Raw genomic sequence first — 22,023 nt, forward strand, 5'->3', positions numbered from 1 at the left:
CTCTCTCTCTCTCTCTCTCTCTCTCTCTCTCTCTCTCTCTCTCTCTCTCTCTCTCTCTCTCTCTCTCTCTCTCTCTCTCTCTCTCTCTCTCTCTCTCTCTCTCTCTCTCTCTCTCTCTCTCTCTCTCTCTCTCTCTCCCCTTCCTTCTCTCTCTCTCTCTCTCTCTCTCTCTCTCTCTCTCTCTCTCTCTCTCTCTCTCTCTCTCTCTCTCTCTCTCTCTCTCTCTCTCTCTCTCTCTCTCTCTCTCTCTCTCTCTCTCTCTCTCTCTCTCTCTCTCTCTCTCTCTCTCTCTCTCTCTCTCTCTCTCTCTCTCTCTCTCTCCCTCTCTCTCTCTCTCTCTCTCTCTCTCTCTCTCTCTCCCCTTCCTTCTCTCTCTCTCTGTCTCCATCTCTGGACATATCGGGGCAGTGTTTATGTCCAGACGGGAGTTTGTCTCTGGACATATACGAGTGGTGTTTGTCTCCAGACAGTTTGGCTCCAGACGCGTCTGGGCGGTGTTTGTCTCTGGACGTGTCCAGACAGGAGTTTGTTTCCGGATGCATCTGGTTGGTGTTTTTCTCCGAACGTGTCTGGGTGGTATTTATATCCAAACGGGAATTTGTCTCTGGACGTGTCCGGGCGGTGTTTGTCTCCAGACGCGTCCGGGTGGTATTTCTGTCTGGATGGGAGTTTTTCTCCGGACGGGAGTTTGCCTTCGGACGCATCCGGGTGGGAGTTTGTCTTTGGATATGTCTGAGCAGTGTTTGTGCCCGAAAGGCTAGGCTCCGGGCCGTATTTATAGTATGACTGGTAGAAAATGGATTTCAGACATTATTTTGTTTCCATCTTTATTGTTATTTTATGCAGAATCATTTTGATGAAACAGTATGAATCGTAATTGATGCTCCACTGCACGTCTGCCTTCCATTCCTCTCACCTCGCACTGTCTTCCCTTTCCCCACTCCTCATCACTCCCACACCCCTCATTGCTCCCCCTCCCTCCTCTCTCCTTTCCCCACCACCTCTTCACTCTCACCTCTTTCTCTCTTCTCCCCTCTCCCCCCCCCTTTAGTATTCACGTCAGCATAGCAACAGGTGGTATTTGTTCATGAAAAAATATATATCGTTGGCTTATGACGTCACAAAGCAAAGGCTTAAAGAAACCTTTGGCATCTGATCACAGGTATGGCATCCAGAAATCCTTTAAATTTGCTCCTCGTTTTCCCCTCATTGGTTTCCGTCCAGCATTGCTAAATCAATTTGTTAGAATTGTAATACAGTTGAAATTCCATTTTGCTCAAAATAAGGTCCAGGGCCTCTCCACACCAGCCTTTCATGATGATGTCTTCCTGACGACCTAATCCTGGCTTATCCGCAGTAATGCCTCTTCCACATTGGTATTCTGATGCTCATCTTGGCACCTGCAACAAGTTCGACCACCTTTGCCAAGTGCAACAACCGTGATTTCATCGACTGCTATGGCATTTTACTTGGCCAATTTAGCCTGATGAAGGATTAATGGTTGAAAAGTATCGGCCTCTTGAAATCGGAGGAAAAACAATTGAATTTGTTCTGAAGCAGGCTTCAAACAATAAAGATTTTAACCAAACACCTGCAAATCTTCATCTTCCACTTACGAGCAATGACTAAATCCCATGATTCTCGAGATGACGTTTCACAAACTTTGATCTTTCCTCCAGAATCTAGACATTGACTCCCTGTTAAACACAATCCAGTTTGAGGATTTACCGAGAGCTATTAAGTTCAATGCAAATATATGGCTATACCCCGTAAATGACGTCACACGGTGACACGACATCACAGATTCACAGTGTTGTGTTCAGCAATACCTGAATGTCGGGGTGAGTAATTGCTGCAACGAAACACAAAAGATACGAGCACAGTTCGAGTCTAATGTAACCTCGCCTTACCTTGAGGGTCTATCTGTTGGATGATCATCATTTTGTTTTGTCAAATACAGGAATAATGTGGATACACAAATTGTTTAACTCGATACACAGTACAAAAATAAATGAAATACCGTTTGGCAGTGTAGACGGCTACTCATATGTGACATGCGAACAACCTGGCAACCTGAATGTGTTGAGGAGCAACCACACTCTGAGATAGTAGACAGTGTAACCTGGTGTGAAGAGATGTCCAGGAAGATGAGAAACACCTGATACCTGCGGATTTAGGCACGAGTTTGTAATTTGTTCAGGGTGCCGACGACAACTCGCCGACTCTTCACGGAAGATGTGGCATCATTTACGTCCATCAACGACCAGTACCGACAGACGGGTCGTCCGGCTTCACGTCGAATACATCTATGCCTTGCCCGACCTGCAAAAACACCAGGACGACAGTTTATACCTGGGTCCCGATTCCAACCCAGACTAGATAACTCCAAGGTGAGTGCACTTACTTTTCATCTATCCAGCTGGGACTCGATATACATACGCGATAACTCGATGCAATATCGAGGAACACAAAACCTTTGGCTTTAATTGTAACTCGAGGACCTGTGAACCCGTTGGGTTCCTGTTGTGATAGCGGTTGATAAAAAAAAATTTCAAAATCAAAAACAAAAATAGCTCTGGCGAACTCGACCGCTAAGGTTGTTTACATTGATCAAATAATCCTGAAGAGTACTTGACTGAATCGGGAATCGATTTTTTTTATAATTTTTTTCATTGCTCGATTTGAACGAAACTTGATACTGCACACTGCAGGATAATGCTGAGCAAGGTGGCCCTAAAATTTTTGCGCTATCGTGTCCCGTTTTGGCTGTATTTCAGGAACATACATACATAGATAAATATATTGTTGCGGATTCGCGCCCGCCAGCGTGCGGACGGCCACGTAACTCGAATCGCGGCACGTCGCCCACCGGACGGACAATCCAGTCGTGACCCTCTCGGACTAACGCCGGGAACCAGTCACGGGTGGACCTTTCGGTCTCACCACGATCGTGCCAATCGGCCCCCGCGTGGGATAGGGTTGCTCGCCAAATTCGACCTACCTAAGTACCCACACGGAGGGTAGACCGGGCGATCGCACCTCGCCGCAGGTCGACTTCGGACACGGGCCACTTTAAGCGACCCGTTCCGTACTATCGGGATAACCGAGCGGTGTTATCGTCGGCCTCGACGGTTTGATTAATTATCGGGCGTTTTAGCCCACTACCAACCCTTTACGTGAAGTAAGATGGAGATTCAATAAAGGAAAAGACGAAGCGAAGCGGGAAAACAGTTCAACATAACTCACATTTATTTCGCGATGAACGGGAAGCACACATATACAATTACACCAAAAGCACATGTAAAAGAAGAAGACAATGCAGAGCTATCCGACTACCGAGCACACGGCAACACTTATACAATTTTACTTCACAGACGGCGCCGACAACACATATTCCCAAAGCAAAAGAAAAGAACCACCCTCCAGGATGAGGGGGGTAGGCGGGCCTGGGGCCGAGACCGTGTCGGGCCTACCCGTCTGATGATGAGACGCAGAGCGGCGGTGGCGCCCCAACTCCGCGGGCCTCGCGGACAGTGTCTGGTAGGGGGTGGGAAAGGGGGCCCCCTTGTCGCACTATCTCAGCGCGGGGGGAAACAGGAGGGGGTTGTTGATGCTCGGGGGGAAGGAGGATATCACTCTGTCTCGGGTCCCGCGACGAGCGTCTCCACCTCGACCTCGGTCGCGTTGCTGGCCTCTCCCTCTGCAGCTCCCGGCACCGACGCGAGCACCCCCTCGTCCGCCTTCGCCGCCGCCACCTCTCCACAGCTCCGTCTAATCGCCCTCTCCGTCTCCTCTCTTGGCTCGTCCCAACTCTTCACTCTTGACTTCTCCCCTCCGAACTCTGACTCTTCTTCCCAGCTCCACCGACAACTCGTTCCAACGCACCACTCTCAACTGCGAACTGCTGGCTTCTCCCCTCCGAACTGCCCTGTTTGGCGAGCGCGGCCGTTTATATCCCCCGTGGCTTCGCTCCCCCACCTTTGACCCTTTACCTCCGACCCTTCACCTCTAACTGGCTCCCCATTGGACCGAGGAAAAGTGGGCGTGAATGCTTTTTGATCCATGAATTTGCATATAGCGACCTCACTCCAACGCCCTGGAGGCGGGGCCAAATCGCCCCACGCTCTCCGATAGGACGGAACAGAAGTGGGCGTGAGTCGTTTTTGATCCGTTTTTCTCGGAAAGTCTGTGATGTTTCTGAACACGCTGCTCGGTGCGCGCCCTGCACGAGTCCAGTATCGGTGCCCACAAGTGGCGCAAGAATGGTGGTGATGCGATGGTGGCGAGTTGTGACGGTAAAGGTCGTGGCTGTTGTTGTGAAGCGGCGTTGTGGTTGGTGGTTGTTGTTGTGAAGCGGCGTTGTGGTTGGTGGTTGTTGTTGTGAAGCAGCGTTGTGGTTGGTGGTTGTTGTTGTGAAGCGGCGTTGTGGTTGGTGGTTGTTGTGTGATGGCTGTTGAGACGTGGTTGGTGGTGGTAGTAATGGCGGCTGGTCCAAAATAAAGATAGTAAAAGAAAAACGGCTATCCTGAAGAGTCGCAGCCCGCATGAATGACATTTATTCCCTCGAAACAACGGGTTTGGGCCTAACTACACATATACTTACAGAGATATCTCACCTAAGGGACCTGAATGGTGGTTTGCGAATTTGGTCAACCACAACAATATTGTTGTGGCCCGGCAGGGTCGGGTGAGAAGACCACTCGGTGGGGGAAGCTACGTCGATTCCCACCAGACTCCCCGGAATTGTAGGCCGTCGCTCACGAATAATTCCGTGATGCGGCGGGTCGCTTAACCGACCGTGGACGCCAATAACTCAACCGCGTGACCTGGGGTCCTCCCGCCTATGGAATCGGGTTACCTAATTAACCACGTGGTTTAACGACCGGGGAACCACGCCCTCAGTATGCCTTGTCCGAACCGGATCACTCTACTGGATCGGATCACCTTTCCGGATCGGATGCAGCCCAGTGACACTGCCAAGGACATACCGGCGAGAAAGAATGGACCGTTGGGAATAAAAACCCGGCTAAACTTAGATCCGAACCATGCTGGACCAATGAGAGAAAAGACAAAAGCGAGCTGGGAACATTTCTAATGATGATTGTTTATTTACAAATGAGCGAGGAAAGCATGTGGCACAACAAAGGTTTATTGGGTATGTAACACAGGGAAAGAGGAGAGGGGTGTGGCGGGTGTGACAATTATTCAGGAAACTTACCAAAGCAGACACAGTGCAGACTTGATGCGAGATTATTCACAGTAACAACAATAAAAGATCTTCCACAGGCTTACTTAACAGACAAGCGCCAGCACACTCAGACACACACACAGAAAACGAAGAAACCCCAAAGAAAAAGAGGACTTTTGCAGCCAGGGAGGGAGGGGGTTGAGGTTATAGTTCTTGGTACCTGGGTGTTTCGGGGGAGGGACGCTTCGCAGTGCGGCACCCGACAATAGCCGCGCTGTTCTGGCCACAGCCGCACGTGTGGAGATCGTGTTCCGAACCGGAGGAGCTTGAGCGGAGAAGGGAGGAGTCCAGAGGGCGAGGGTGAAGCAGTAGGCAGGACCAGGCAGGAGGTGCTTCGTTGAGATCGTGTGGGTGGGGACGAGATGCAGGAACACTAACGTCTTCTACAATTCTCAACACACTTCACTCCTTCTATTTCTCAATTCCTCAATTCCTCTTTCCCTAATTCCTTAATTCCTCTTTATTTCTCATTCCTTCCATTCCTCTTCCTTCAATTACACAGAGGACTTCTTCATGCTTTATAGACCCCGAGGTTCGGGGGAGGGGCCATGCCGAATCCGACCTCATCATCCGAGTCGGGCATTCCGACTGGCTCTGACCCCTCACGTAGTCCACCTTCCTGGGCCGGGTTTCGGCCAGACGCCGGTACACTCCGTCCACCTGGGTGCTAAGCGTACGTGACTCAGCGCCCATGTCTGGTTTCTCGCCCGCGAGACGAGGGGACCAAGCAAGGCAGAAGGCACCGTGGATCGTCACGCCGTGGCAAGCGAGACGAGGGGAGCAAGCGAGGCAGATTCACCTCAGGAGTGAAAAGAGGAAGAGTGGGCAGTGGAATGGAGGGGAAAAATGATTTGATAACCTAACTAATATCCCATCGCAACGCACTCCCTCGTCTTCCCACAAGACAAAAGGTAGGGAACTTTCTACACGTACAATAATGGGATAACTATCTCAGGACAACTATCTGATGTATGCATGCGGTTCCGAGAACCGCAACAATATAGAAGATGAGAGTTTTAGTAATATTGTTATGGCTGTGGAAATTCGCAGACCACCATAAAGGGCCCGTAGGTGAGATATCTCTAAGTACGTGTGTAGTTAGCCCCAAACCCGTTGTATAGAGGGAATTTATGTGATTCATTCGGGCTGTGACGCTTTGAGATAGCCGTTTTTCTGTTCTATCTTTATTTTGACCCAACCACGTCTCAACCGCCATAACCATCAAACCACCACCAAAAACCCTCCACCATCCTCACCTCTCTCCTTCTACGGCCATTCCCGCACCACCTGTGAACACTGAGCGTCGGGCTGTCTTGGGCTCGTTCAAGATACGCACCGAGCCGCGAGTGCAAATAGTGGCCTTTCCGAGGGAGAATTCAGATCAAGAACGCTACACGCCCACTTCTGATCCATCCAATTAGCAAGCGCGGGGCGGCTTGGCCCCGCCTCCAGGCGCGTCTGTGTGAAATCCATATATGCAAATTCTAGGATCAGGGAAGGTTCACGCCCACTTTTCCTCTGTCCAATTGGCGAGCGTGGCTCCGCCCCCGAGGTCATCCTGATCCAGAAAATTGCATATTGTTTTCTCCTGCCGGCCTATAAAACGGCGAGCGCAAGGCGAATCGTGGCAGAGTCAGTTTTTGGTTGGAGAGCAGAGTGTGGCAGCAGCAGAGTGTGGCAGAGAGTGGAGTCGGGTGGCGAAGGCATCCAGTTGGGTTCTGCAGTCGGCTGAGGAAAGTTGTGGGAAGAGGCCAAGGAGCTCGCGTCCGAGGCGAGAAGGACGGCGGTCGGCGACGAGGTCGCGGTGGGAGATCGCTCGTCGCGGGACCCAAGCCAGCCAGCCATCCCCCCCCCCCAGGGCATCAACAATTCCCCCTTTTCAACTGCGCTGAGATAGTGCAAAAAGGGGGCCCCGTTCCCACCCCACTCCAAACGTCGTGCCAACGAAACCCGCCACGGAGCACGGAGTCGGGGCACAGCCACGCGGCCACATCTGCGGCTCGTCCGCCAACGCGTCACGAGGACGCGGGTAGGACCCACCTGGTCTCGCGGACCTGGCCGCTCGTTCAGGTCACGCGCGCATATTGGCCTACACGCCTGTCTGCCCCCTTGTCTATGAGGGTGGCTTCTTTCCTTTGCTTTTGAGTAAATGTGTGTTGGCGCCGTCTGTAAAGTAGAACTGTATAAGTGTTGCCGTGTGTGCGCGTATTCGGCAGTAACTCTGCGTCATTGTTTCTCTTGTTGTAACTGCTACATGTGCATTTTGACTGTTTGGCTGTATATGTGTGCTCTCCGTGTGTCACGTAATAAATGTGCAATGTGTGAACTGTTTTCCCGTTTCGCTTCGTCTTTTCTTCATTGACCCTCCATCCTGCTTCACGTAAAGGGTTCGTAGTGGGCTTAAAATGCCCGAGAATTAATCGGAACCGTCGAGGCCGACGATAACACCGCTTGGTTATCCTGATAGCACGGAACGGAGCGCTTAAGCGGTTCGTGTCTGGAATCGGCCTGCGGCGAGGTACAATCGCCCGGTCGACCATCCGCGCAGGTACTTAGGTAGATCGAATTTGGGTAGCAACCAAATTAGTAGATAGGGTTGCTACTTAGGTAGCAACCCTATCTTGCGCAGGTGGGCAAATGGCACGGTCGTGGTGAGGTTAAACCCCCACCCATGACTAGCTCCCGGCGTTGTTCCGAGAGGGTCACGACAGAATTGTCCGTTCCGGTGGGCGAGGCGGCCGCCATTCGAGTCGAGCGGCCGATCGCACGCCGGCGGGCGCGAATTCGCAACAATATATAGATTATTGACAATGGGATGATTTTGCACCGGCTAAACTTTCTCGAGTGTCGATGGTTTTAATACTTCCGCCACCAAAAGTGAAAGAGCTTATGTTTTCACCCCTTTCTGTCTGTTTGTCAGTTTGTTTGTTTGTGTGCACAATATCTCAAAAAGTTGCAGACGGATTCGGACGAAACTTGGTGGACGGGTTGGGTGTGTGGCAAGGACGAATTGATTCGATTTTGGCGAATATCTGAATCCGGATCGGGATTCGAGGATTATTTAATATTTAAAGTGATTCTTCACCATTGAGAAATCGGGCCAAAAACGATATAGTCCTGCATAGCATGATATTTCAAAAATGTAACGAGCCTGATATGAGGTGAAGGTGAACGAGGTGAACAAAAATGATAACGAGGTGAAGAATCGCTTGAAAAATTCTCGTATCCAGAGCAAGATCTTCACCAAAATCGAATCAATTAGTTTTTGTCACGCACCCAACCTGCCCAGAAAATTTCATCCGAATCTGTCCATAATATTGAGACATCCTGTTCACAGAGAGACGAACAAACAAACAGACGGGAGTGAAAACATAACCTCCGTGTACCTTTGGTGGTGGAGGTAATGATCAGGATGATTCACAAAACTTCAGGTTGTATAACAACTCATCATACCGAGTTCATGGGATGAGGAAGATGCAACCATATATTACACACCAGAATATGGGAGAGCAGGATTCAGTTTCCTGGTAAAGCTGAATCTTGCTCTCCTAGTATAGTCCTTGATTATCTTTTTATTGACTAATTTGGAGAGAAAATTTCAAACCACACAGGAGACTTTTACATCATCGCAGCAAGATAGCTAAACGTCGGCTATTTTATATTTTTATAGTGCAATAAACTTTGATCATTTTCGGTTATGGAAACCACTTGGGGTGAAAATCTGTTAGGATGGTATTTCTATGACTATAAGAAGTAATACCAGACTCAGTAGAGTAATGCTTTGTGTTTGCACTCTGAGTCTGGGTGGTGGGTGGTTCAAATTCCTGCTGAATCATACCGAAGACTTACAAAGATGGTACGTGCTGCTTCCTTGCTTGATGCTCAGCCTTTAGGAGGATAGAGCACGGACAAACAATGCTGGGAACAACAACAACAACAACAAACAATGGCAAACCACCACCAACACTTTGTAAATAGAGTATGGTACAATGAGCAGTAATTTGTGGGAAATTCGAGTTGTCCTCTTGTTTGTTGTTGTTGTTGTTGTTGTTGTTGTGCTTTTCGACATATCTTTTAATTACAAAGACATGTGCAGATAATGGACAAACACATATGGCACAGGGGATTGCACATATAATATGGTGTACAAGCATAAAAGGTATTTTGGGATTGAACCTGGGTTGCATACATCACGAGCTCAGGGTTCAGATGGGAACGCCAACAGGCCAAGCCAGACAACGCATGCTTTTTGCTTCCATTTGTATTTGCTCAAAAATACAAGTGAAAATCATAGCCGAAAAGCAAAAAAGCTCTGCACTTAAAAAACATATTTCAGTATCAGTCAGCGCCCTGTTTGGTAGAATGCTGACGTGGTAACGTTTTAGCTTTAACCTTTTAGCCACTCACATCTGGCAACAAATTGCTGAGAAAACGTGGTGGCAAAAAGCACTCTGATGAGAAATGCTCCGACGATGGACACAGACTTCAGGCAGGAATTTAAAGGATAATGCAGCTTGCACACAGCCTGGTGGTTTATCCTTCTTTTGACCGAAATTATGATGGCTACCTATTAAGATACGTTTGTGGACTACAGACAGGATGGTACGTGGCAATATCCATTGTGGCATGTGGGTCCCGATCCCAAAACAGTGAGGGATGTGGTTTATGTATTGTTAGGGATATGGCTTCGGGCTTAACTGGGAATAAATTAAAATAGTTATTTCATAATATGTGTCAGAATAAGTGTATTGTGATTTCTTGTGATAGCTAAAAAATGTTGAGTTAAAATGTTTAGCAACCATCGTTTTCCCTGCCCAAATGTCCGTTTTTTAAGTCCCGTTCCCCCCCCCCCCAACGTTCTCGGTTTTTCAATGATGTTTCTTTCCTTATGTAGTGTTTTCTTTCTCAGCAAGAAGCCAATCGGAGTGACCCACCTAGGGTTGGAGGGGGTGAACGGAAGACTGTGAGAGATACCACCCGGTGCCCGATGACGGCATGTCTGGGCGCCGCCCAATTATTGCTATCCACACATGAGCTCAGTGAGTCTGGGGAAGGAAATGAAAGAGCAACGTTGTGTAGATTTGAGGTCACACGTTAGCTGAGTTGGTTGGTGCGAGTTTGCGTTGACGTTCTGGACTTCCTGCAGTGTTTGCGGAGCTTTGAAGAGCTCTCTCTCTTTCTCTCTCCCTATCTGCTGCATCGCCACTCCTCTTCTGATACTCACTGCTATGGTGCCCGTGCACCCACAGCATGGCTGGGGGATCCGGACAAGCAGAATGTACGCAACGAGAGACCAGCTGTGCAGACCGGCAAACAAAACGCCACCAGGTGGCAGCCATTGTTGTGTGGGCAGGTTACGCTTTTCTCTTTCTCTCTGTCCTGGTGTGCACAGAATAAGTGGCTAAGTTATCGGTTTAAGTCTAATCGTGGTTCTGAGGGCGCATAGGATATTTAGTTATTATTCTATTGACACACTTCTGTATCACCGCTTGCGGCCATATGCTCTTCTCATTTCCCACCACATTTTCTGTTGGAATAAATAAATAGTTAATGATAACCTGTTTTATGGTCAATGAGGAATAGGAACTCCACGGCGTATCACAAAATTGGCTTTTAAGCCGGTACTCAGGAAAGGCTGGAATTTCACATTGAAGGCGCCATCAGTCAAAGTGAGTCGCCGACAAAGCTCCGCTCAGCTATCCCTGTCAGCAGAATCGTCAAGGCTGTGCGGTTCTTTAATCACCGGTATGCAAATTAAGGGCGGATGCGGGACCTCTTACCCCCTTCCCACCTGGTGGGCGCATCGGTCATGGAGATCCCGTGACAGTAACAATATGACAATAGCCAGGAATTTATTTTGAGGTTAAAGGTAGGAGATGTGAAGGAAAAATGGACAGGGTTCGTCAGAGTTTCCTTTTTCTGCATTATTCAGCAGCTGAAAACCTTGCTCGTCTTGCTCGCAATGCCAGTTGTGCAGATCCGGTGGACTGGGTGTGGACGCTGGGTCGGCGTTCGTCGCAGGGGGTCACATGTGAACCAATGGAGTCATTGGTGACAAAGGATAAAAAGGAAATGAACTGAATGGTCAGGTCAGGTGACTGACTGAAATGAATGGTCAGGTGACTGAGAGAGCAGAGAGAGCTAGACCGGAGGAGAGGCGATTAAAAAAAAACACCAGAGAGGCCACCAACCTGTCTATGGTGTGAGAACAACAGATATTGTGCTTCAGCCTCATCACGGGAGATTCCAATAATGTTGAGAGCTTTACATTACATAGATTACAGAAGAGAAAGATGTGATGTTGGACCCCCAGCTAATAGGGGAGAGCAGTACTCCATTGAGCCTTGCACATCGACCTTGTAGGTTGTGTCATTCTAATTTTAAATTATTCAATCTGTATTCACCTTTGATAATTAATAGGATGGTGGATTTAATAACAACTAGTGCGTGGCCAGACGTGCAAAAAAAAAAAAAAAATAGTGAAAAAAATAACAGTGTCAATTGTGACGTCATATCAAACGAAGAAGAAGGATTGTGATGTCAATTGTGATGTCATAGTACCGTGTCCTGTCATTGGTTTGGTAAATAAATGGCCATAACTTGGGAACCACTTGTCCGATTAATATCAAACCTTGAAAAGGCACATCCTCAGGGCCCCAGCAATATACCTGGCAAGTTTCAATTACATCGGACCAGAGGTTGTCGAGAAACAGTGGTCACAGACAGACACACAGACACACAGAGATTGCTGGAATTATAGATAGATAATCTTTTACATATCAAACGAGAAACCCTTGCCTTGTTATCTTTCCCAGGTCTGAGCTTAACACTCACTTTCATTCATTCATCTTCCTCCTCTTCTCTTGCATGTGGAAGTGTAATCCTGATTCTGTCTTATGTTCTTCCCTTCAGGGCTTCATGTCTGTTATCCACTGTCACCTCACGCTCTCTCTAATTTCTACCTCTGAGCCTCATGTTACCCACTGAGACCTTGTGCTCTTTCACTTGCCATACCTCAACTCATAAAAGCCTGGTCTTGGTTTCGTGGCTCGGGTGGCTTGCTTGGGATCTTAGGGTCCTGAGTTCGAGCCCTGTTGGCCACTGAGTTAACACCAGGGAGGGTTGACTCAGCCTATCATCCTTCCGAGGTCGGTGAAATGATTACCAGTGTTCTGGTATAGGAGCCCAGCATCAGCGGCATAATCGTGCCCCAACAAAATGATAGCTGCCATACGCAAGAAGAACTTCCATGCTGTGGTACATCCGTACATGCCAAGCTTATCCTCCTGTTCTCCCCTTAAATCTCTCTGTGCTCACCCTTTGTTTTGTACTATATTGGGTATAAAAAGGTGTATAGAAAGGTCCACATTATTTCAGTCATATCTCTCTGGTCCTCACTGGTATATTCAACTGACTAGTAAGAACCCTTTCTTATGGTTGGGTTAATTACCCCAGATTTAAAGATGTGTTGATTTGTAACACCCTGCCCCCCCCCACCGGGTGCAGTGCTTTACGACACACATTTATAAAGAGAGAATTGGGATGTTCCCCCACACCCTGAATCCCAGAGGACTATTTTTGTGACCTTGACCTTTTGACCTCAAACTATAGGCATCAGTGCACTAATATACAAACCTTGATCAAATTTCAATTCATTCAGATAAAAAAATGATTATTTTATGTGACCTTGACCATTGACCCTTTGACTGGAAAAACAACAAGCTTAGAGCTTTTAATTGGTGAGCCACTACAGTGACCCAAGATGCAAATTTGTGTTGAACTATCAAGTCAATGGGATGAAAATTGACAATTTTATGCGATTTTGACCTTTTGACCTCAAATCGTAGGCTTCTAGCTTTTGATTGGTGAACCAATACCATTGACTCAATATTCAAATTATCTTCAAATTTCAAATCAATTGGATGAAAATTGACCATCTTATGCGACCTTGACCTTTGAACTTTTTACTTCAAACATAATAGACTTCTCACTTTTGACTAGCTCTATCAGTTGGTTAGGCTTCGTGAAGATCGGTCTGGAATTGCGACATGTAGGCGCCTAGTTGTAGGCGACATCACAAGGTACTTGCAAAATCCAAATAATAGAAATAGTTGCCATGGAAACAGCAATTTGGGAATTTCGAAAATTTGACCTATTAAGTGCTTTACATGATGGAATGTTGTGCACTACAAATTTGAATGATACATTTTCTAATTGCCACCTAATATATGTTCTGGATGGCATTGACCTTGACCTTTGACTACCTTTGACCAAAGTTTATGCACAAATACTACACATCTGGACAGATAAGCGGTGTAAGTTTCAATTTGGGAAATTGAAAAATAATTGAGATATGGCAATAATAAAATCGCAAAAAGTCCTATTTCATTATAATGAGGTGAAATTGTTGTCAGAGAAACCATTGAATCAATTATTCAAAATGGCTAAATCAATTATTCTGATTCTTGGTGAACCAATTCAGCGGCCAAATTTGCAAATTCTGTTCAAATTTCAAGAATCAGATCAAACTTGACGATTCTATGTGACATTGACCTTTGATATTTTGACCTCAAACAATGGGCTTCAGTGACCCAATATGCATACCCTGTTCAAATTTCAAGTCAATCGGATGCAAATTCACGATTTTATGTGACCTTTTGACCTCAAAAGCAATATGCTTCTAGCTTGTCACTGGTGAACCAATTCATTGACCCAATATGCAAATTATGTTCAAATGTCAAGACAATCGGATGAAAATTGACGGTTTTATGTGTTTGACCTTTTGACCTATTGACCTAAAAACAATAGGCTTCTCGCTTTTGACTATCTCTACCAGGTGGGTAAGTTTTGTGAAGATCGGTGCAGAATTGCGACCTGTAGGCGATTGACAGACAGACAAATAGAAGAATAACAGAGCAGACCAACCAATGTACTAATCATGGGGGGATCGGTAGGATCACTCATTTGGTAGCGTCACACTCATTGAGGCCATATATGTCTTTCAAACATGGCGGAAAATTTTGACCTCTCTCCAGAATCAACATCAAATTGAAATAAATACAGGGTGGTGCAGAGCCGACTGACACATTTCAGACCGCGCTCCTCTCTGAGAGGTGGGGTTTCAGGGTTTTGGCTACATGCCAAGCAAGAGAGGATTTGATGCCATTTTAATTTTTGTTTTTCTTTTTTTTCAGGCACAATTGAGAGGTGGAGTGTAGCTCACAGAATTTCAGGTGTTCGTTTTTATTACGAAACGAAGTCCATCATTCAGACACGGCGTCGTTTGCGGCAGCAGTTTAATATTGTAGGCATGGCCCGATTCCATCACAAAATGGGATTTTGGCCTGGGTGCGTAAGTTTGAAGATAATGGCATTGTGACAGACATAGCTCATGGTACCCCAAGAACTGTGCGTACTGAAGAAAATGTTCGGAGAGTGGTGGAATCTCTTGAGCAAAGTCCACATCGCTCTACTTGGCAAAAATCACGCATCATAAGCATATCTGCAGGATATCAAGTTTCACCCCGAAAAGATAGACAGTCCAGAAGCTTGTTCCTCATGATAAGGCGTCTCGAGTGGAATGTTGTAACTGTCTCAGAATCATAATTGGAGACGCCGATGTTTTGAACCTTGTTTTGATGAGATACGAAGTGCATTTTTTGTAACAGGTTTTGTGAATAAACAAAATATGCTCTATTGGGCACCAGTGAATTCGAGAGAATTGAATGAACAACCACTACATTTGCCTAAAGTGACAGTATGGTGTGGGGTGGGAACTTTTATCCTTGAAAATGATAATGAGGAAGCCATTACAGTTAATTCTGAGCGGTACGTAGCCATGGTGCAAAACTTCTTGCTTCCACAGTTGGAAGCACTTGGTGTTGATCCCAACAACCTCGACTTCCAACAAGATGGAGCCAGAGCACATACTGCTAGACGCAGTATGGATGTGGTCCGCAATCTCTTCCATCATGTTATTTCACGTTTTGGACCCATCCCCTTGGCCAGCACGTTCGCCTGCCCTCAAGGTCTCAAACTTCTTATGGGGATATCTCAAAGAACATGGACATAGGAATCATACACACACAACACCAGAGCTGACATGTGCAAGTCAAGTGGAAATTGCTGTCATCAATCAACATCAAAATCTGTTGCGCTGAGTTTTTGATAATTTTGTGGAACGTCTCAGACAATGCACTGCAACTGGTGGAGGCCACCTTCCTGATGTAACTACCATATATAATAAAATTGCAAGCTTTGAGCATAACCCTCAATGTTTCATGTCATACCTCTCTTGCTGTTGAAAAAAATTATTGCATATCCAAATGTGTCAGTCGACTCTGCACCACCCTGTACTTCAAACTAGAATTGCACTCGGTAGAGCGCATACCTCAACCAGGTTGAACAGTTTACATTTTGTATCTCAATGATAGGCCAGATCTGCATCCGGACATGAATCAAGATCTAATCAATTCGTCCTCAGCACACACCCAACCTGTCCACCAAATTTCATCGGAATCCATCTATAACTTTTGGGATACCCTGCTCACAGCCAAACAAACAAACAGACAGACAGGCAGGGGTGAAAACATAACCTCCTCCACGTTTGGTGGTGGTGGTAAAGATCATGGGTGGGGATGGAAGATGACATGATGTGGTGATGAACTGCTGTCTTAAGTTCGAGAGGAAATGTTGGGATTGTAGTGACTTAGAGAGGCGATTCCACAGGTGAGAGAAAAGAGTAACATTGAAGTGAAGACAAGTAGTAAGCCTGGATTTTGGCAGGTTAGCAAGGAGGAGGTTGCTGGAAGAATGCATGTGTCCTGGAGGGGCTGTGGAGTGAGAGGGTGGAGAGGGGGATGACCAATGAACAGGGGGGATCAAGACCAAGAGAGAGAGAGAGAGAGAGAGAGAGAGAGAGAGAGAGAGAGAGAGAGAGAGAGAGAGAGAGAGAGAGAGAGAGAGAGAGAGAGAGAGAGAGAGAGACAGAGAGAGAGACAGAGACAGAGACACCAGCAGGTCCCTTATTTCTGCCTCTTTGTAAGAGATGCCGCTGATGTTGAGTGCATTGGATTGTGTGACGTGGGGACACACACCCGTACAGTAAAGCAATATTCAATTGAGTAATGTACAACGGCCTTGTAGTCCATGATAAGTTCAAAATTAAAGAGAAATAACAGCACAATGGAGGATATATCCATTTTGTGGCTGCCTTTAGGAGGCCAGTGGTAATATATGATCTGCCCAGGAGAGGTCATGGCTGATGATGAGCTTCAGAAGTGCGAGGGACTGAACTTCTTCTTGTGGCTGATCAAGGAAGCAGAGAGGAGTTTTTGCAACATACGATCCTTTCAGAGAGAATATGAGACTTTCCCTGCATTGAATGACATGTTCTATGTGTCAGTCTAGCATGTGATCCTTTCCAGATCTAATGAGAAACAGGCAACTGCTGCCAATGATCATGATCTGGAAGTACGCACCAACCCACCCCGCAACTTCTCCGAAACACATATCGACCGAAACCCCCTTCCCTGACCCCACCAACTGCTTTATGGGCATATAATAAATAGATGACCACTTTTAGTTGTGCGATTTTGTGTTTGACCCCAGAATATTGGCAAACTTCCCTTTTGTTTCAGTGTTGGTAGCGGTAGCTACAACGTCAAAAGCTATCCATCTGTTGTGGTATCAAGCCGACTGTCCCATCTGCAATCAAATGCCAATCATGTGGACGTAAAAATCACACATTATCTTTCTGATAAGAGCAGGCCTTCATACGTTTCAAGCTCTTTGTCCATCTGCTGCAATGATTACTAGCTCACTGTCAAGAAGCAAGGTATAGGCTAAGATGCTTTTGAATCGCATAGCTTGACTTGGTGTCTCTCCTCTGCACTTACATGAAAGCTGAACTCTGAGGTGCAGCTTGCCCTGCATCTTCACCGCAGAGCCAAGCAGCATGCGGAGTTGATTGCTCAGAGCAGATGTGTGAAAACACTCGTTGCACAAAGGGCAGCCCATTGAGACTTAGTAATAGCAGTCGTGACCTTCCATGACAGGGTGCTTCTCAGCAGTGTGATTCCCTTGCAAGACCATCATCATTCCCTTTAAGCCACGTGATGGATGTCAGGCCATGGTCCCCTCCCACTTGCCGGAGATGCAATGTGAGCTGTTTTCCATGCAATGATGGAGAAAAACAATGTGGGCAAGGTACAGGTGAAATGTAATGGATCACAGACATTGAATTCTTACAATAACATACCAGAGGCATCATCCGTTGTCCAGAGGCTACATCCTTCTCAGAAATGATTTGATAATTAATTAAGATGAGAGTATAATCTACCTCTCTATCATCAACATTGTTTTCATAATCAGCATTCTAATAAAATCGATATAATTTGGAAAAAAAAGGGGAGAATACTCATGGAACGGTTAGCAGAACAAGTCAAAATCATTAGAATGTTGACTTTGTGATGTGATACGGCCAAATGAGAACAGGTAGCTGAGTGTAGAAGAGAAATAATTTGATAATTGCTTTCACTGCAGATGATAGTTTAGAGTTTCCAATGACAATATTAAAGATCAAAACAAATGTGAACCTTTCAAACCCATAAACCAACGAGAACGGCACTCGATTGAGAGCGTACCTCGAACCAGGCTGAACAGTTTACATTTTGTATCCCACCGATAGGTCGGATCTGCATCCGGACCTGAACCGAAATCGAATCAGCTTGTTCTTGTCACTTACCCAACTCTTCCATCACGTTTTGCCATAACTCGTCCACTATATCATTTTTAGCGTCATCCCTCAATGGTGAAGAATCATTTTTTAAAAAATGATCATACCCTGCTCCAAATCTTCACCAAAATCGAATCAAATCGTCCTTGTCACACACCCAACCTGTCCACCAAGTTTCATCTGAATCCGTCTATAACTTTTTAAGATATCCTGCTCACAGACAAACAGATAGATAGACAAACAGGTGAAGACATAACCTCCATCCACCTTCGGTGGTGGAGGTAACAAGCAAACCAGTGAAAAAAAAGCAATCTTTGCTTTAATCCAAAGACATTTCTCTCAAACTCGGATGTACTTGCACCATTAATTTCACTGCTTATCTGTATAACACACCTGCATACCTCGACCCAAACCATCCCATACTCTCGATTTAATCTTCACTCATACCCTTACACAAAAATATAAACCCAACTTATAACCACATCCTCATCCACCTCGAACCACAAAGCTCATTCCATCCGGTAGAATAGCAACCTTTGCGTCAACCTTAACAAAACCCTTTCTCATAGCCATATATCAACCCAAATCATCACCTAAAGCTCTATTTGTACCTGCAACTGAACTCTGATCCAAGCCCTAACTCTGAAAGTAACCATAACCCAAACCAAAACCAGGATCCTGACTCCTAACCGGCACCCCCTGATCCTGGCCCTAATATTTACTGTCATATGAACCCGAAATCCTGATCCGAACTCTAATCTTCACCCTAACCCTGGACGTGACCCCACGATTCAACCCTAATAAGAAATTTTTCTCAAGTAAACTCCGAACCTTCTGATTGAGGGGGCAGCCACTTGGGAGGCAATTGCGCGTTTCTCGGAGGCTAATTTGTCCACGCCTGATGCCTCCACCGACACATCTGTGCCTCACAACATGGCCTCCTGCAAGGACAAGCATTTTCTTTTGGCTTTTGTGAATATCAGTGCGTGCACTGGGAAGTCTGCGGTGCACTCGGCCATGCAGGAGCAGTAGCAGCCGAGAGTGTCTGTGCGTGGGTGGATTTCATTAACCAAGCAACAGCCGTGTTTTGGAACACACTGTAAAGAGAAAATGAACGCAGTTCTAACGAGCCAGTGAATGAAAATATGTGTAACTGGTCTTCCAGGATCCCACATAAAGGGTGTTGCTATGGATTATAATCCATGAACTCATAAGGCGTCGGAGGACCAGTGGTATCAGAAGATATCGTGGTCAGCCGTTGCTATCCTCGGAGATCTTTTACGATTCTTCTTTCCCACATCATCATGTTAATGTCACGGGTCAGTTGAATGATGTTGGTTATACTCAGTTTCCGGGAAACATCTTCCGGTTTTTCACGACTAGGGACCACGTTGTGGATGCTCTGTGTTCGCAATCCCATCGTAGTCTGACTTGTGCATGGATATGTATAGTGTTGCGACCCATTGCACAAATAGGTAAAGAATCAAAATAAAATATTTTACAGGTGCAACTAAATGAGCGTTGGGATTTCAAACAAAACATCGATAAAATGGCGTGTTGCGTGCCGATAACACTGGGTTTTAATAAACTCTCTTCATCCGCTGCATTGTTGTCTCAATAGTGTACTTTCAGTGTCTCATTGCAGCAAATATGTTACTCTGACATATTGGCAACCTGTTTGAGGGAATTTACCCAGCTAACTGTGGCTGTTGGTTTCTCCTGGGAAACATAAAATTAGGACTGACAACTTCCCAGGGGGAAAGAGCACGGCGTATAAGCAGTGATTGAATACTAATGTTGAATATGTCTACTGTATGCATGCCATGAAAGCACAACAGGTCCTCGCCAGGATGTTCAGATAATATCTTTCAGTAATTAAATTATGAAAGAAAACAACTTGCACAGACAAATGAAATGTTAATACAACGTTAAAATAGAAGGGCATTCGGTGGACCGCATAGCTCCGCCACGCAATGCCTGATCCAGAACATATCGGGTCCAATACATTTTATGAAATATCATGCCGTACAATACTATATCGTTTTTGGCCCTATCTCTCAATGTTGAAAAATCAATTTGAAAATTAAAAAAAATTCTAGTAGCCGGATCCGGATCCCGATCGTCACCCAAATCTAATCAATTCATCGTTGTCATAGACTCAACCTGCGCACCAAATTTCATCAGAATATTTCCACAATTTTTTGGACATCCTGCACACAAACAAACAAGTAGAGCCATATTCAATGTACACCAACCCCATGCTAACTAAATAAATAACATATCCTCCAGTGCGCAACATTGCCGGGGTGCCTTCGACGACCGGCGATGCCCGCCATGCAGCACATGGAGACGGAATTCAGAGGGAGTGGTGTACAAGAATTGATTCATTGATTGTGTAATTAAAACAAATATATGATTGTAAAATAATTAATTTCTTAATCAATTGGCTAATAGTATACCGAAACCACCATAGTTTCATCTGAATCTGTAAATTTTTGAAAAGTAATTAATTAATTGACTAATTGATGAATCAGTAAATAAAATATACCCTTTATAGGCAAATCACTTGGTCACTGTCGTGAACTAATATCGTGACGAATTTGGAAGTTTACTGCACTCAGCATTCAGATCCCCATAGCTCAGTTATTTCGATAAGTAAATGTGGATAGATAGCTCCCTTTCCCCGATGTCTCATGGGAATGAAGTGTGCGTGCGCTGCAAAGTTTTTTTATAGCGAACGAAGTGAGCTTATTAATACTTAACGCATGCACGTGAGAGAATAGGAAACAACAACAACAACAACAACAACAACAACAACAACAACAACAACAACACAATACCCCTGGCTATTTGGAATCTGTGTCGTTAGCTAAGACGTTTTGCTTCGGGTTGTTGTTAAACGCTGTGCGGTGTATAAACACGATTGAGTTTTATTTTTATCTTGTGAATATTACTAAACGCGTGCACATGAGAGACTAGGAAACAACAAAAACAACACAATACCCTGCCAATTGTGAATCCGTGTCGTTGGCTATAGCCATTTTGCTTCCGTTTTTGTTTTGTTTCTGGTTTTTTTTGTTTCCGGTTTTTGTCATGGGGAATGATGCATGCCGGGAGATCATGACCGGAAGTGTTTATTTATTTATTCAATTATTTTTTTCCCAAAGTTAATTTTATACTTCCGAAAGTGATTTTTTCATGACAGGAAGTGTTTATTTAGTATTTAACATTACCGGGAGTGATTTTGAAACTCTTTCCGGAACTTTTCATTTCTTTTATTCTTGAATGGAAGTGATCGTTTATTTATTTATTTATTCAATTATTTTATTTCCCAAAGTTAATTTTAATAAAGATATCTCCCGCATCATCAAAAAAAAATTTTTAATCGTGATTTACATTATTTCTTCGCTGATCCCGAATCCAGGCCGAAGTAACCGGAAATTGCGTCAAAATCATCAGGTGTGCGGCGCTTACATGTACCACGGTATAGTTGGCAAGTATACAGTTGTGAACAAGTTTTATGTAAAGTCAGAAGCGAATGTAAGAAGAATTCTACGTTCGCTTCTCGGCTTTGCCTATTCCATATTAGATAGGATTTTTACACTTATAACTGTGCTGTGTCACGTGATTGGGTTTTCGTATATCATGCCTCGCCCGCTAGGGGTGGCAGGAGTGTACTTCCGGTCGCGCAATAAAGCGGAGTAGATGGCGGCCCGCGTGCTTCTTGCGTCCCACTGCACCTGGTACACTCTAGTTGGCGACGAGGATGGTTGAATACGGACTTGTGCCCGTTTTCGACGGAGACGACTTCGAATTGTTTTCGGAGCAATTGGGATGCTATTTCCACGCGAACGATGTGGTCGACGAGAGCAAACAGAAGTCGATCTTGCTCGCTTCGCTTTCGCCGGAGCATTATCGGCTGCTGGGTAATTTAGTGGCACCGAACAGGCCCCGGGATGACGGGCTGGCGTTTCGGGACATTGTGGAGAAAATGAAAGCACACATGGCGCCGGAGAAGTCATTGCAGCTCGCTCGATTC

At 45.7% G+C, this 22,023-nt stretch overlaps 1 protein-coding gene across 6 annotated transcripts in view; it reads left to right on the forward strand.

Annotated features, from left to right (window-relative positions):
- The first annotated feature begins 246 nt into the window (after positions 1-246).
- The window catches only part of LOC147010124 (uncharacterized), a 30,385-nt gene continuing 8,608 nt past the window's right edge, over positions 247-22,023 (forward strand). Inside the window, exons 1-4 of one of the 6 annotated variants that reach the window (XM_085861371.1) lie at positions 247-545; positions 10,158-10,287; positions 10,498-10,601; positions 14,443-15,513. In XM_085861371.1, coding sequence (XP_085717497.1) covers positions 414-545; positions 10,158-10,287; positions 10,498-10,601; positions 14,443-14,466 — 390 coding nt within the window. In that variant the 5' untranslated portion in view covers positions 247-413 and the 3' untranslated portion in view covers positions 14,467-15,513. Of the gene's footprint in view, positions 546-10,157; positions 10,288-10,394; positions 10,806-14,442; positions 15,514-22,023 lie in introns of those variants that run through there. The other 5 variants (XM_085861372.1, XR_015052764.1, XR_015052765.1 and 2 more) reach the window with 5 other exon arrangements.

Source organism: Eptatretus burgeri, chromosome 17, assembly GCF_056783735.1.
Source record: "Eptatretus burgeri isolate ZD-2024b chromosome 17, Ebu_testis_v1, whole genome shotgun sequence".
Taxonomy (NCBI): Eukaryota; Metazoa; Chordata; class Myxini; order Myxiniformes; family Myxinidae; genus Eptatretus; species Eptatretus burgeri.